General features: G+C 33.6%; 2 protein-coding genes across 3 annotated transcripts in view; both read right to left on the reverse strand.

Moving 5' to 3' along the window:
• Positions 1 to 15,000, reverse strand: part of LOC135216023 (uncharacterized) — a 61,335-nt gene that overhangs the window by 22,733 nt on the left and 23,602 nt on the right. The gene's annotated exons all lie outside the window — the stretch shown is intronic.
• Positions 12,647 to 15,000, reverse strand: part of LOC135216740 (uncharacterized) — a 14,243-nt gene continuing 11,889 nt past the window's right edge. For both annotated transcript variants that reach the window (XM_064252210.1, XM_064252209.1), the window contains 2 exons: positions 13,854 to 14,009; positions 12,647 to 13,061 (listed from right to left, as the gene is read on the reverse strand). In XM_064252210.1, coding sequence (XP_064108280.1) covers positions 13,027 to 13,061; positions 13,854 to 14,009 — 191 coding nt within the window. In that variant the 3' untranslated portion in view covers positions 12,647 to 13,026. The remainder of the gene's footprint in view (positions 13,062 to 13,853; positions 14,010 to 15,000) is intronic.

Here is a 15,000-nt window from a genome sequence, read left to right on the forward strand (position 1 = left end):
GGAGAGTTAAGTCAGGATGAGATGTAAATACATTTAACACGATTCAAGCGTCATTTTAATTGTTCAATAAATGTTACGGTTGAGGCAACGTTTTTTACCAAGTCAATTCTTTATTGATAGTGTGCCGAAGAGACCACTGGACAATTTATTTCCTAACATATACAATAATCGTTTTGCACTTATAACTCTTAGACCTTTCACTCCAACCGCTAAATAAAAACCATGCTGGCATCTTCTTTTTGAGTAATAAGTACAATGAGGAAGAGAGTCTTTTCTTCTTTCTGGCGACTCAGACGTCCTGGGGGATTCCTCTGAAAAGATCTGTCTATCCTACGTTATTTGGCTTGACTGCATACCTAATATGCCCAATAATACCCACATAAAAGTTTTTAAAGATGACTTACCAACAGGTAATGCGTCGATCAACTAATATATATATATATATATATATATATATATATATATATATATATAGTATATATATATAGATATATATATATATACACATACATACATACATACATACACACACACACCCATATATATATATATATATATATATATATATATATATATAGGATATATATATATATATATATATATATATATATATATATGAAGACAAACAGGCGGCCAGTAAAACACTACATAACGGCGTCACAACCATATATTACAGATTCTTTGAATCCCTACTCACTGGTGAAATGATATTTGACGAGATTATTTACAAGGCATATGGAGATGTAGCACTGCGACGATTGTGGTATGGAAATAACCGTTGACCCGATGAAGAAGAAGTCATATTCTTCTGTTTTGGGCTTTTTTATCTCCTATGTCTGCATGAAGTCTGGTGGGCGTATTTGCCGGAACACACTGGATATGCCCACCAAACCCGACGTCGTATTTGTTACACATGCACATGTTTTATAAATATTATTGTCACATTTTGTCCGAAATGTATGATGGCAACTTGAATAAGTTGGTATGCAGTAAAAGACACATTCATATATATATATATATATATCAAGAGGCTTGTTCCCTCTCTTAACAGTAACACGTCCTCAGCGATTCTGTACCTGGCATAGTTGAAGTCGTTACTTTTAACTTGTCTTAGTTCATTCCATCTTCTCTCCTCACAATGAACGGTTGATGTTTAAGCAGTCTCTTTTAACCTGTTTTTTTCATTTTTACTTTGTTCTTTTATGTAATTTTAAGACTATTTTTAATATATGTGAATTCCTGTTTTTTACACTTTTATTGTTTTTTATTTATAAATGTGTCTTTATCTTTCACAGACTGATGATGCACAGAGAATTTCATGTGCGAAACGTTTCTTGGAATAAATTTATCAGTTTTAATCGTTGTATCATGGACACCCCCTGGATGTTTTATATGTGTATTCACTGATCTGCTGTGTCTCTCCAACGATGATACGGAAACTTTTCTTCGTCCTCCTGTTCGCCTTTCGTCTTCGACTACGAGGAATTCACCACTTTTCTCAACTGCTGAAGCACCGTTATCCGCCCATTACTATATCTACTTCAAGAAAACTAGAGAATACTACCCTTAGACTGGAGAAGGCCAAAGCTGATCTCGATTTTCTTCAATACTGGCAAATTAATGACACTACTCCGAAGTTCATCCGCTTTAGATTGTACAAATCCACCCTGTACAACACCCAGTTCTACAAAGATGAGGTCAAGACTTTACTCAAGAATGAAATTGATTGTAAACTTTGCACGATTGAACAATTAACTGTAACTACTCAACAATTGAAGAATTTATTGGGGAGCGATCCAAAAGAGCTAGGTCCAATATTGGGGAGCGATCCAAAAGAGCTAGGTCCAAAAGAGCTAGGCCCAAAAGAGCTAGTACAATTGAGCTAATGCGACAAAATAGCTAGTACCAAAATCGCTATTGTAACAAAACAGCTAGTAGTACATTTGAGCTGGTTCAAAAAGAGCTGTTTACCAAAATAGCTTGTTTCGAGAAAATGTAGTGTTGCTAAAACTGTGTGTGTGTGTGTTTACGTTGATTACCGAGGTAGAAAGTAAAAAATAAATTTTATTCTGTCTCATCATATTTATTATTTTTAACTAAAAATGTTAAAAAATAAATAAAACTTTAACCTTTAATATGTTATGTTATAGCTTATTCCTCGTAAAAAATCTGTAGTAGATATCTAATATCATTATTTGTGTGCTTGCTAATCAAGTTTTTCAGTCTATCGTTAATTTCCTTAGTCTTTCTTTTGACCGGTAATTGCTGCCCACTGATATACGCAATTAGATCGCTTCTCTGAAGTGCTTTTTCTTTTTTAATTCCTTGAAAAAAGCGCCATACGGTTGGATGAGCAGTGTCATACATTTCCTGAATAGCACGATGCTATCCCTCTAACTTGTTATTTGTCCTTGTTCTGTCGTTTTGTGTTCTTTCCCGGACGTTCCACAATTCGATGGGAAATAAGGATATTCTTCTTCCTCTTCTCTGTCGTCTACCAATGTATGTGTCTTCGAAATAGTCATATAATATTTGCATTTCTTCATCCAATTGTAGACGTTCGAGGTCTTCATTTAGCTCTTCGAATGCATCTGTCACTTCATCTGGATTTAGATGCGCCAAAGCAGCCAGCATCTTGCAATAAAGACGGCAGTTGGCATCAGATATATAGCTATTTGATAATCCCGTAATTTGTATTTTTCTCCATATTAACTGTGATAGATGAAAGAAACATCCATTTATGTTCGCATCAGGATACACTGTCATGAAAGCATTGATAGCAGACTTTTCAAAATCTAAGGTTACGTTTTCAGGGTCACAGTCTGGGCGTTTGTCTTTCAAAATCTGAAATACTCGTTCATACGTTGACTGAGCCTTATCAGGCATCATAACATAAACACAGAGAAAAAGAAAGTTTTCTCTAACAACATGGATCGTATATAATTGATAAAATATTCTAGGAACGACTTTGAAAATGCCATCACACATCCATATATTTGAATTAGCAAGTTGATCGAGTATATGCTGGCTTGCAAATATGATTATTCGTTTTGAATCGCTTGTTACATCACTCAGTAAGAAGGGTTCTGTATTTCCGTTTATAGTAAGAGTTTTAAATTCTTCTGGAATTATCAATTCGTTAATTGATAAAGGTTCAGAAAAATGGCCTTCAACCTTACGTCTATGTTGAATACGTTTTTGGAGCGCTCTTTTTTTAGGGACATTAGCCATTGCTTCGTCATCCAGCTCTTGTACTACAGCAGCAATAACTCTTCGTGGTGGTGCACTACAATTTGAAGCTTGCTCATTCATTTTCCCTAAAGATATTCTAACACTTTGCCTCGCGGGATCTGGGGCATGATTATGTTCTTGTCCAATTTTTACTTCACACTTTTCTTGGTAGTTCGGCGCAGTTTTCAATGTTCCTCTACAATCCTTCATTACACATCTCCAGTTCTGGCTGGTTTTGTTCGTTGTATATTTTCGGTACAAATATCCATCGTAGCTAAGTAAATCTTTTCCTTTCCTTGACTTTATAACTTCCATGATGAAAGTTGGAATACTACTAACTTTTTTCTCCATAGATAAGAAAAATATTAAAAGAAAAAATGAAGTAGAAATAACACTCCATTTTCTTAAAACTAGTTATTTTGGTTAACAGTTCTTTTTTACCAGCTCAAATGTATAACTAGCTATTTTGTCACATTAGCGATTTTGGTACTAGCTATTATGGAACTAGCCATTTTGTCGCACTAACTCTATTGTACTAGCTCTTTTGGGCCTAGCTCTTTTGGACCTAGCTATAATGTCGCATACTCATTTATTGTACAATGATTTATCCATGTTAGATCGCTCAGTGTACCAAAGAATGTTTCGTAAATTTATCAACAACTAGATCTCTGATGTTTTTACGAGACACCAAAGAAAACTTTTGAATCTCGGTATCGTTATTCCTGAATTCCAGTCTAACAAAGAATGTATTTTTAACTTCTCTGACTATGTTTTATCTAAAAGAGAAGAATTTTTACTTTCGTTTGGTTTAGACGTTTGCCTTCCATCCTTTAGACCCAACTATGCCAGGTTCTTTTTACCTTTTTAAATTATGTTTCAAAGGTTAACTAGGCTAGAATGCAATCAAAACATAGCTAACCTCCAACAAAAAAATTGTAATTTGGTCCATAAAACATATGTTCATCTAAAAACCAATTGGACACCTTTTTTTAACCCTGCTGATTTGAGAGTACTATTGAATTTGAAGAAACGAGAGGACATAATTATATGTAAACCAGACAAGGGTAAGGGAGTGGTCATTCTAAACAAGAATATTATGTACAAAAAATGGAAACTATCTTGTCTGACAGTTCGAAGTTTGAGGTCCATGGCGAACCTTCCTTTCTTGATATATATAAGCGAGAAGACAAGATTAACAGGTTTCTAAGGAAAATTAAAAATGATAACATCATAAATGAAACAACTTATCAACAACTGTTCGTCACTGGTTCATCTTTTAGTGTTCTTTATGGGCAAACAAAAATACATAAACCTGACCTACCTTTAAGACCAATTAGGGCTGCTTATAACAATCCTTCTTTCTCTATCTCAAAATTTTTAGCTGGACTTTTATCTAAATATAGTAATAATGAATACTCTTTGAAAAATGGATATGACTTTCAACAATTGATTACCAGACAAGATGGAGATTACTATATGGTTAGTTTTGACGTTGAGTCTCTATTTACCAACGTACCTCTTAATGAAACCATCAATATTATACTTAACAAAATATTTATTAATGATGATACAAATTTCCATGGTTTTAATCGGGCTATTTTTAAACAATTACTCGATCTTGGAGTGCAAGATTCGATGTTTGTATTTAATCAGCGACTCTACTCGCAGTCCATGGAGTTGCATGGGTTCCCTTTAGGCCCATTTTTGCACATTTTTTTTTATGTCTCATTTGGAGTCTGAGTTTTTAAACCGATGTGATTCTAACTTTAAGCCCTCATTATATCGTAGATATGTTGATGATACCTTTGCTTTGTTTCAACACCCATGGCAAAGTTCTTCTTTTTTAGAGTATATTAAGAACTTTCATCTCAATATGAATTTTACAATGGAAGTAGAGAACGATGATTGTTTACCTTTTTTAGATTTGAAAATTACCAGAATAACTCTGAGTTCTCCACGTCGGTCTATAGAAAACGTACTTTTACTGGACTGACTAACAATTATTATAGTTCGTGTCAACAATCTTTCAAAATTAATACTATTCACACTTTGGTTAATAGAGCACTGAAATACTCTTCGTCTTGGCAACTATTCCACGTGGGAATGACTTTTTTGTTAGGTTTCTTCAATCTAATTCGTTTCCACTCGACATTGTTCAAAAAACCATCAGCAAAATACTTACGAAATTCTTACAGCCACCAATACCTAATTTTAATGTCCCTAAAAGACTATTTTATGTCACAATCCCCTATATATCTGACTTGAAATTTACATCCAGCCTTAAACGAATCATTGAACATGAGATACCATGCCTTAAAGTCAAACTCACATCCAGCAATCCTTGCACAATTGGATCCTTTTTTAACTATAAAGATCGCCTTCAGCCTTTTATGAGATCCAACGTTATATATAAATTTACATGCCCTGGATGTCCGGGCTCTTACGTCGGATCAACTCGAAGGCTGTTAAGGGTCAGATATTGCTCTCACTTGGGCTTCAGCTTTCGTACTGGTCAGAGAATAAAACAACCTGAATTTTCCAACATCAGAAATCATGCTTTTAATTGCAAAATTGAAGTACAAAAGAACAGTTTTCCATAATAAATAGACCATGTCAAACATCCTGGCCATTTAACCACGCTTGAGTCTTTTATATATCAAGAGGCTTGTTTCCCTCTCTTAACAGTAACACGTCCTCAGCAACTCTGCACCTGGCATAGTTGAAGTCGTTACTTTTAACTTGTCTTAGTTCATTCCATCTTCTCTCCTCACAATGAACGGTTGGTGTTTAAGCAGTCTCTTTTAACCTGTTTTTTCATTTTTACTTTGTTCTTTTATGTAATTTTAAGACTATTTTTAATATATGTGAATTTCTGTTTTTCACACTTTTATTGTTTTTATTTATAAATGTGTCTTTATCTTTCACAGACTGATGATGCACAGAGAATTTCATGTGCGAAACGTTTCTTGGAATAAATTATCAGTTTTAATCGGTTGTATCATGGACATCCCCTGGAGGTTTTATATGTGTACTCACTGACCTGCTATATATATATATATATATATATATATATATATATATATCTATATATATATACCTATATATATATATATATGGGTAGATACAGTGAATGGATGGCGATTGTGGTTTTTTCATACATATCTCCAAGATGAAACCGGGAACTTAGATTATGTACTAGTATGTGGAACATACTGGGTGGTTTTATCTCTGTGTATTTTGTTGTACGTAGATTTCGGACTTGCTCAGTTGTAGTAGTAGTAATTAAGCTCAAGTCTTGTCGATTGATGCTCTTTAGGGTTACGAGGCGTATAAACTCATTTTTTAGGCACCAGAACTCTCTATTTACTACTTGGTGATGTGGTAAGTTTTTTGTCACATTTATTTTGATTTTACATGCACTTCGTATCATTATTTGCTTACTATTTTTCTGTGTTTGCTACCGAATATGACTATAATTTTTTTTAATAATGTTTGTTCATGGTATTCTTATATTTCTAGAGTGTCATATATTTCATATAAAGAAGAACAATTTCAAACCAATGGAATCAATTTTTTATTCATAGAATTAGTGGCCGGTAGTCTTTCTTACATTTTCCTATTTCATCGAATAATTTGAGTCTTCTTATTACACCTATTTTTTTCCCTACGTATTTTAAAATTTGCAAATACCAACTAACGCTTCGAGAGCCTAGTCCTTCATATTATTAACCAAGCGTTTCAACTTTTTTAACCAATTTTTTCGGTATAGTTACGTTATTATTCTTAAATGGAAGGAAAGGTCATGGAACTGAGTGAAGAGCATGTATATAATCTTATGTTTGGAAAGTTATGTTTATCCTTAGTTTTTCCTTCTCATTAATTGAAGAGATTTTCATTATCTTGAGTAATATTATTAGTTAGTCTTGTATTCTTCATGTAGTTTGCTTTTATTGCTTCTTTGTGCTCTAAAATAAGCATTAATTATTATTAGTTATATCTTGCTGTTGGGTGTCCTTGTTCTTCTATTGTAATTGCTTGGTAAATATATGCATTTCCGTCATTTAAATAAATGTTTGATAAATTGATTTTCCTTTAACTTAACTATACCAAGCATCAAGCAAACAGCAACGAAGGTAGTTAATTACGTTAACCCTGTAACTAGTTACTGCCTAGTTTGGTTATCTTCCAGCTTCGACTCCATTCCCAAAATACCTTGGAGCAGCAGTAGCTCGGAAGGAGAGGGACAGTGAAGACGTGACCACTACCTAGCACAGCGCGACTTTGAGATCGTTATTACGATCATACCAATCTTTCGTGCAGTGCATTATAAAGGAACTATGAAGAGCTAAAATGTATATGTGACCTGGCCCATGTACCGAGGGTGGGGAGGAGAATAATGCTGCCTATTATCCACCTTAGGCCACCACCATTTTCCACGAAGAACAACTTGCCGACCGATGTCATCTAGTTGCCAATACAACTATTCGGCTTAATTTGGACCTAGAAAGGATAGCTGAAAACTTGAAGGTTCGTTGCAAATTTCGTTTGGTGCTTGTCATTTGCGATTTCAATTTCAGTAATTATTGTTGAACAATAATGTCCTAACAGAATTTCCCCATGGAATTTATCAGAGAATCATATTTGATTGGTACCCATGTATGTAATTATATTTACCAAGTAGGCTTATTATATAACCGTCTTTTGGGCCTTCATTTAAAGGCAACTTTAATATTTCTTGAGCTAGCATAGTACTTTTACTTATATTTACCAGGTAGTAATTTATATTTTTCAAACCATAATATTCTATTTATGGTCTGCCGGGTTAACCCAGTAACTACTTGTTTATCCCAGATAGTTTTGCTTAGCCTCTCAATCTCGTGTTTCGTTGCCTCATTGTTTTTGAATGGACATGCCCATATATTTGCATTGATCTTGAGCATTTACAGGTTTACTTTATAAATATATATATTTTACTTAAGTCCATTTCTTAAGTTTTACATGAAATTTTATGAAGTTAATTTGATTAGGAGTCCCTTCTTACATTAGGATTTCCCTCATTTCAGATTCTCATGATTTATTCTGAAACTGTGAGTTGGCAGCAGGGCCAGCACCATCCCTCTACCTCGTATGGTTTGGGATTACCTGTTGCAAACCAGGAAGCAAGGATATTCACAGCAGATTGATAGAAAATGAATTTATAAATTAAACTGTAGAATTTATTATTAAATTTTTAGTTTTTTTCTTGGTTTATTATTCACAGTAAATAATTCAGAATATCTTATATAAGCTTAATTTTATTGATTAAGCGTTATCTGACATTATTCCTTATCTAACATAAGACTTTAAAGATAGCGATAAGTACCTGAAGCCAGACATCCTTTGCTAAGATACTAATACTCTTCTTCCCTTTAATTACTTTGGATAGAATTTAGATAATTTCAGTTCTTTGGCTGAAATTGAGGCTTAAGGAAAGTTAAAACAGCAACAATGTTTGCATAGATATTCGCGGTCAGCAAATACACAAAAACAGTCATAAACAATGTGTGCTGGCATCTCCGTTCAGCTCTGAGACTTGAGTTAAATATAGCTTGAGACATATTTTTTTTTTCAAGAATACCAGTGTGTCTGGTCACAAATCTAAATTGTATATCGTGGAAAGAGAAGATTACATTAGGTATCAGCACTTCTCTAATAGTTCGTTATTGAGAAAGATCTAAAAACAATTCATGCTCCTGTATTTGTATCTTCCCATCAGTTACACGTCTGACGTGTGTACGCCCATATATATGTATATGTATATGTATATGTATATGTATATGTATATGTATATGTATATATAGGAGGTATACAGGAGCGTAGACATAAAAGGTTCAGGAGGTCCATTGATACTTCACATGAAGGCCAATATTTATTTTAAAACGTTTCGCACATCATCAACTTTGTGCATCTTCAGTCTGTTAAAAGAGAATTGCATATATTAAAAAACTAAAAATAAGGATTCACAATAGTAATCATGTTAAAATGCAATAAAAATATAAACAGTTAAAAAAGAGGAAGAAGAACCACTGAGGTACCAACCAACTAGAGTGAAAGGAAAGCAAGGAATGATTTTTGAAAGAGCCAGGTCCAAGACGTTGACTATGCCAGATGTAGAGGTGAAGCCGAGGTGTTGTTATTCAATGGGGGAACCAGTCTTTTAATAATTAACGATTCCAAGGTAGTCAGGTGGTCCGGGTCTTTAGTGTAACCTATTATTGTGAAGTCCTGTTTCGATACATTAATTTTGCATTTAGCGGCATGATTCTTGATATTAGAAAATTCAGGATTACTAATTCTTTGACCTGTTCTATAACTGAAACCCATATGGCTGCAATATCTCATCTGCAGTAATCTTCGAGTAGATCCTACGTAAGTAGCAGGGCATCCTGCGCATTTGAATTTATATACAACGTTGGATCTCATAAAGTCCTGCAGACGATCTTTGAAATAAAAAAGCGAGCCAATTTTGCAAGGATTATTTGAAATAAGTTTAATTTTGAGACAAGGCATTTCTTGTTCTATTATTTGTGTGAGTCTGAGAGAAAACTTCGAGTTAGTTACATATGGAATCGATGCATATTAGTTTCTTTGGGACATCCATTAGCGGAGGAGGTGGTTGGATATAGTTACCTACTAATTTATTAATTATATTATGTACAATGTCTTTGGGATAAGAGTTTTTTTGAAAAAAAGGTTATTAAAAATTCCATTTCGTTATGAAAAATTTGCCAGTTGGATGAGTATTTCAAAGCTCTATAGACCAATGTGTATATGGTATTAAGTTTGAAGGTTTTCTGACAAGAACTATAGAATTATTGGCTAATCCCGTGAACGTCTTTTTCCGATATACTGCAGTCGTGAATTCTGAATTGACTCTAGTGACAAGGATGTCCAGAAATGGTAATTTGTTTTCATTTTCTATCTCCATTGTGAATTTAATGTTAGGATGTTGTACGTTAATATGTTCCAAAAATTTTGCTATTTGCCATTGATATCTAAAAAGTGCAAATGTGCGTCAACATACTCTGTAATACACTGGTTTACAAGAAATAGGACAATTATCTAAAAATTCTGTTTCCAAATATGACATAAAAAAGTTTTTTATGTCATATTTGGAAACAGAATTTTTAGATAATTGTCCTATTTCTTGTAAACCAGTGTATTACAGAAGATATGTTGACGACACATTTGCACTTTTTAGATATCAATGGCAAATAGCAAAATTTTTGGAAACATTTAACGTTAACGTTAACAAAATCCTAACAGTTACAAATTCACAATGGAGATGATGAAAATGAAAACAAATTACCATTTCTGGACATCCTTGTCTCTAGAGTAAATTCAGAATTCACGACTGCAGTATATCGGAAAAAGACGTTCACGGGATTAGCCAATAACTTCATAGTTTCTTGTCAGAAAACCTTCAAACTTAGTACCATATACACATTGGTCTATAGAGCTTTGAAATACTCATCCAACTGGCAAATTTTTCATAACGAAATGGAATTTTTAATAACCTTTTTTCAAAAAAAAACTCTTATCCAAAGACATTGTACATAATATAATTAATAATTAGTAGGTAACTATACCAACCACCTCCTCCGCTAATGGATGTCCCAAGAAACTAATGTAATGCATCGGGGGGGGGATTTTCCATATGGAACTAACTCGAAAGTTTTCTCTCAGACTCACACAAATAATAGAACAAGAAATGCCTTGTCTCAAAATTAAACTTATTTCAAATAATCCTTGCAAAATTGGCTCGCTTTTTATTTCAAAGATCGTCTGCAGACTTTATGAGATCCAAACCGTTTGTATATAAATTCAAATGCGCAGGATGCCCTGCTACTTACGTAGGATCTACTCGAAGATTACTGCAGATGAGATATTGCAGCCATATGGGTTTCAGTTATAGAACAGGTCAAAAGAATTAGTAATCCTGAATTTTCTAATATCAAGAATCATGCCGCTAAATTGCAAAATTAATGTATCGAAACAGGACTTCTCAATAATAGGTTACACTAAAGACCCGGACCACCTGACTACCTTGGAATCGTTAATTATTAAAAGACTGGTTCCCCCATTGAATAAACAACACCTCGGCTTCACCTCTACATCTGGCATAGTCAACGTCTTGGACCTGGCTCTTTCAAAAATCATTCCTTGCTTTCCTTTCACTCTAGTTTTGGTTGGTACCTCAGTGGTTCTTCTCCTCTTTTTTAACTATTTATATTTTTATTGCATTTTAACATGATTACTATTGTGAATCCTTATTTTTAGTTTTTTAATATATGCAATTCTCTTTTAACAGACTGAAGATGCACAAAGTTGATGATGTGCGAAACGTTTTAAATAAATATTGGCCTTCATGTGAAGTATCAATGGACCTCCTGAACCTTTTATATATATATATATATTATATATATATATATATATATATATATATATCTATATATATATATATATTATATATATATATATATTATATATATATATATAGATAGACAGATAGATAGATAGAGAGATAATAAGAGAAATTACGCCGCAGTGTTGTGAATGCATCTCATAACTGAAGGTAATTAGAGGTACGTGGATTGAATTTTTCCCCGTGCTTTTAACAACTGTAAATGTTAAATTAACTTTTATTATCAAACAATAGTTGTAATAACGAGATGCGAATTAAAATGTAATGCAATTAAATTTTGTATCTATTAAGCCAGCTTATACAATTAATTGGTGCATTTAATTACAAAGTGACAGCGATTTCCATTTAGGTGTAGAAAAATCCAATTGTTACTGTACTTTTTATCTTTTGTGTACTGAATAATGATCAGATACTAAACGTTGCAAATATGAATATCTTTTATTCCGGATTATCTAATGGTAATGGTTTTGAGTTTGAGACCTATTTTAATTGCGTTACACAATAAATAGAGGATTTCTAAGTTCTCAAGGTGTACTTTACTATAGCTGGCATTCACTTAAGTAGTTCTTGGATGAGCCCTATTCTCACGAGACGTTTTGTTTGGCGGCCGCTGATTGGCTGGTAACGGGAGGTAGCAGCTCCCAGCCAATCAGCGGCCGCCAAACTAACGTCTCGTGAGAATAGGGCACATCCAAGAATCTACCTTAAGTGAACCAGTTTAGACATTATATCTTATTTCGGTAGAAAAAAAATATTTGTAAGATGAATAATTGGAATAACAATTCAGCTTTCACATCGATCATAATATATAATATATATATTATATATATATATATATATATATATATATATATATATATATATATATATATATATATATATAATAATATATATATATATATATATATATATATATATATATATATATATTATATATATTTTATGATCCAGATAGGTCCTTCCGGCCGTCGGAAATCTTTTGTATATATATAAAATTTGCTCTGCTAATTAAAAAGATGCTTTTCCAAGGTTATAAGAAAGATTATTTATTAATGGCATAAGAAAAATACTTCCTTAAATGGTTATAGACGGTAAACAAGTCATATGAAAATCTCGAAATGATAAACACATCAAGAATGATAAACATATTAGGTTTTGAATGAGCTGCTAAGAAGTATTTTTGTCTGATTTACAGGTATTCAGCGCGATTTCATAGTATTTATATTGTTGTTCCTTTTGATGATTTTCATTCTTCTCCTCTAACTGTTGCATCGACGTCATGGCTGGGTGTGTTGTCACTTGTCAATTTTGCCTCTTCATTTTTCTCTGCGTCATTTGGATTCTTGCAAACGATCATGATTGGTTCCTAAGAGTGCAGATAAATGAAAATTAAATTCTGCATTTCCTTTTCAGTATATCATACTGCTTAACAATATGCATCGGTTCTGGCTTCGCATATTTCTTATGTCCGCAAAATGTGTAGTCTGTTAGTTTCTGAGCAAGGTACATGAACGGTACACAAACATTCACGCGCTCACACACACATATGTAGAAGTGATTGTCCTTAACGAAACGCGCCAATGGTGATCTGTTCTAGCTCAGGATACAAATGCAGCTTCTCTTGTTAAGAAGGTCACCTACGAGTATACGTGTAGTAAAGCTAATGGCCAGATTGGTTAACCAACATAGCAATCAATCCTTTGTCGAGATCATCACAAAGTGTGAATTTGGATACCGTTAGTCGAGCTATCAAGGTCCAATTAATTATTTGTCAAACTGAGAGTATACATATTTCAGTTCTATTCATACATAACGTACAATGATGAAGATATGGCTGATTGATATTCAAACAATGGGGAACAATTGAATTACCGCTCTCGCAAAACCATGAAGAAATATGGAAGGCCTTCATCAAATGATGGGAAGCGTTTCTAAGATGATATTCAATTAAAAATGAACTCGATTGGCTATCAGAATTTATGAAATCTCGGAATGCTCGGTGTCTATCCCTGTTTAGTGACGTCATTATCTCACAAGGAATAAGGGACTGGTCAATACGTTCATAGCGTGAAGTATCAAATTTTCATTCTTGCCGACTTCGGTCTTTCTCATAGTCAAGACTCAGTTAATTATATATAGAAATAAGTAACATTCTTACCTTCATTTGGCATTTTTCTGCATTTGTATACTGTGCAGTTGACGGTGATGTACAAAGCAGTGTAGACGAAGAGAACTCCGCCCATGATAATAAATGTTAACGATCCACCAACTTTTTCAATCAAAATTCCTCCAAGTAATGCTCCGCTAGCTCTTCCTGTAAAAGGAAAATTTATCATTATGATACTATAGTAGATTCACATCAGCCGTGCATCTGATGTCTAGGCCAGTCCCTTACGACCTCCTGATTGGCTGTTGATAAGCCAATCACAGAGCTGGAGACTCTCAGTCTCTCTCGAGAGTTCACATGGGCAGGATGTATGTTCCACCTCTCTTGAGAGATACGTCTTTCAATAGTATCACTCAGAGGTGGAACATACATACTACCTATGTGAACTCTCGAGAGAGACTGAGTTTCCAGCCCTGTCACTGGCTTATCAACAGGCAATCAGGAGCGTAATAAGGGAATGGTCTAGACATCAAATGCATGGTTGATGTGAATCTACTGTGGTAAAATTGCCGCTGATGTTACTATTTTTTTTATAGTTCTAATAATGATGATAAAAGCTTCCTAAATGTACAAAGCTCAACTCGACTACTTTTAATTAATTCCAGTTTCGTTTTATTATTTTTCCTCTAGCGTTGGCTTAGCCAAGTTGCCAATAAGTTGCCTTTCCATTGCCTTTGAATTGAAAATAAAAACCAATTGTTATGAAAGGATTAATTTTCATATCATGTTTACATCAGAAAAAGATCAGTAATCGAATGTATATAATGGTCGTAATCCAAATGACGAACATTTTTAAGATTTTTTTTTTATTATTATTGAAGAGTATATTTGTTTAAAAGTCTCATTAGCCCAAAAATGACCATCCACGGTTAAAAGCTTTTTGGAAGAACAATTCCTTAGAAATAAACTAATCTACCTTAAAAAAAAGCCTGTGATTCAAGATTTCATTTAAGGTTTCAAAACAATAACTTCATTGATAAATGTAATCGTAACTGATATAAATGATCAAATTGAAACACCAAAGTATTAGTGATAATTCTTAAGATAGTTCCATGGCCGAATGAATGAGGGAGTGGCAAATGTTTAGAAAGGAGATTATGTCAGAAAGAGAGAGAGAGAGAGAGAGAGAGAGAGAGAG

This window comes from Macrobrachium nipponense, chromosome 6, assembly GCF_015104395.2.
Source record: "Macrobrachium nipponense isolate FS-2020 chromosome 6, ASM1510439v2, whole genome shotgun sequence".
Classification (NCBI taxonomy): Eukaryota; Metazoa; Arthropoda; class Malacostraca; order Decapoda; family Palaemonidae; genus Macrobrachium; species Macrobrachium nipponense.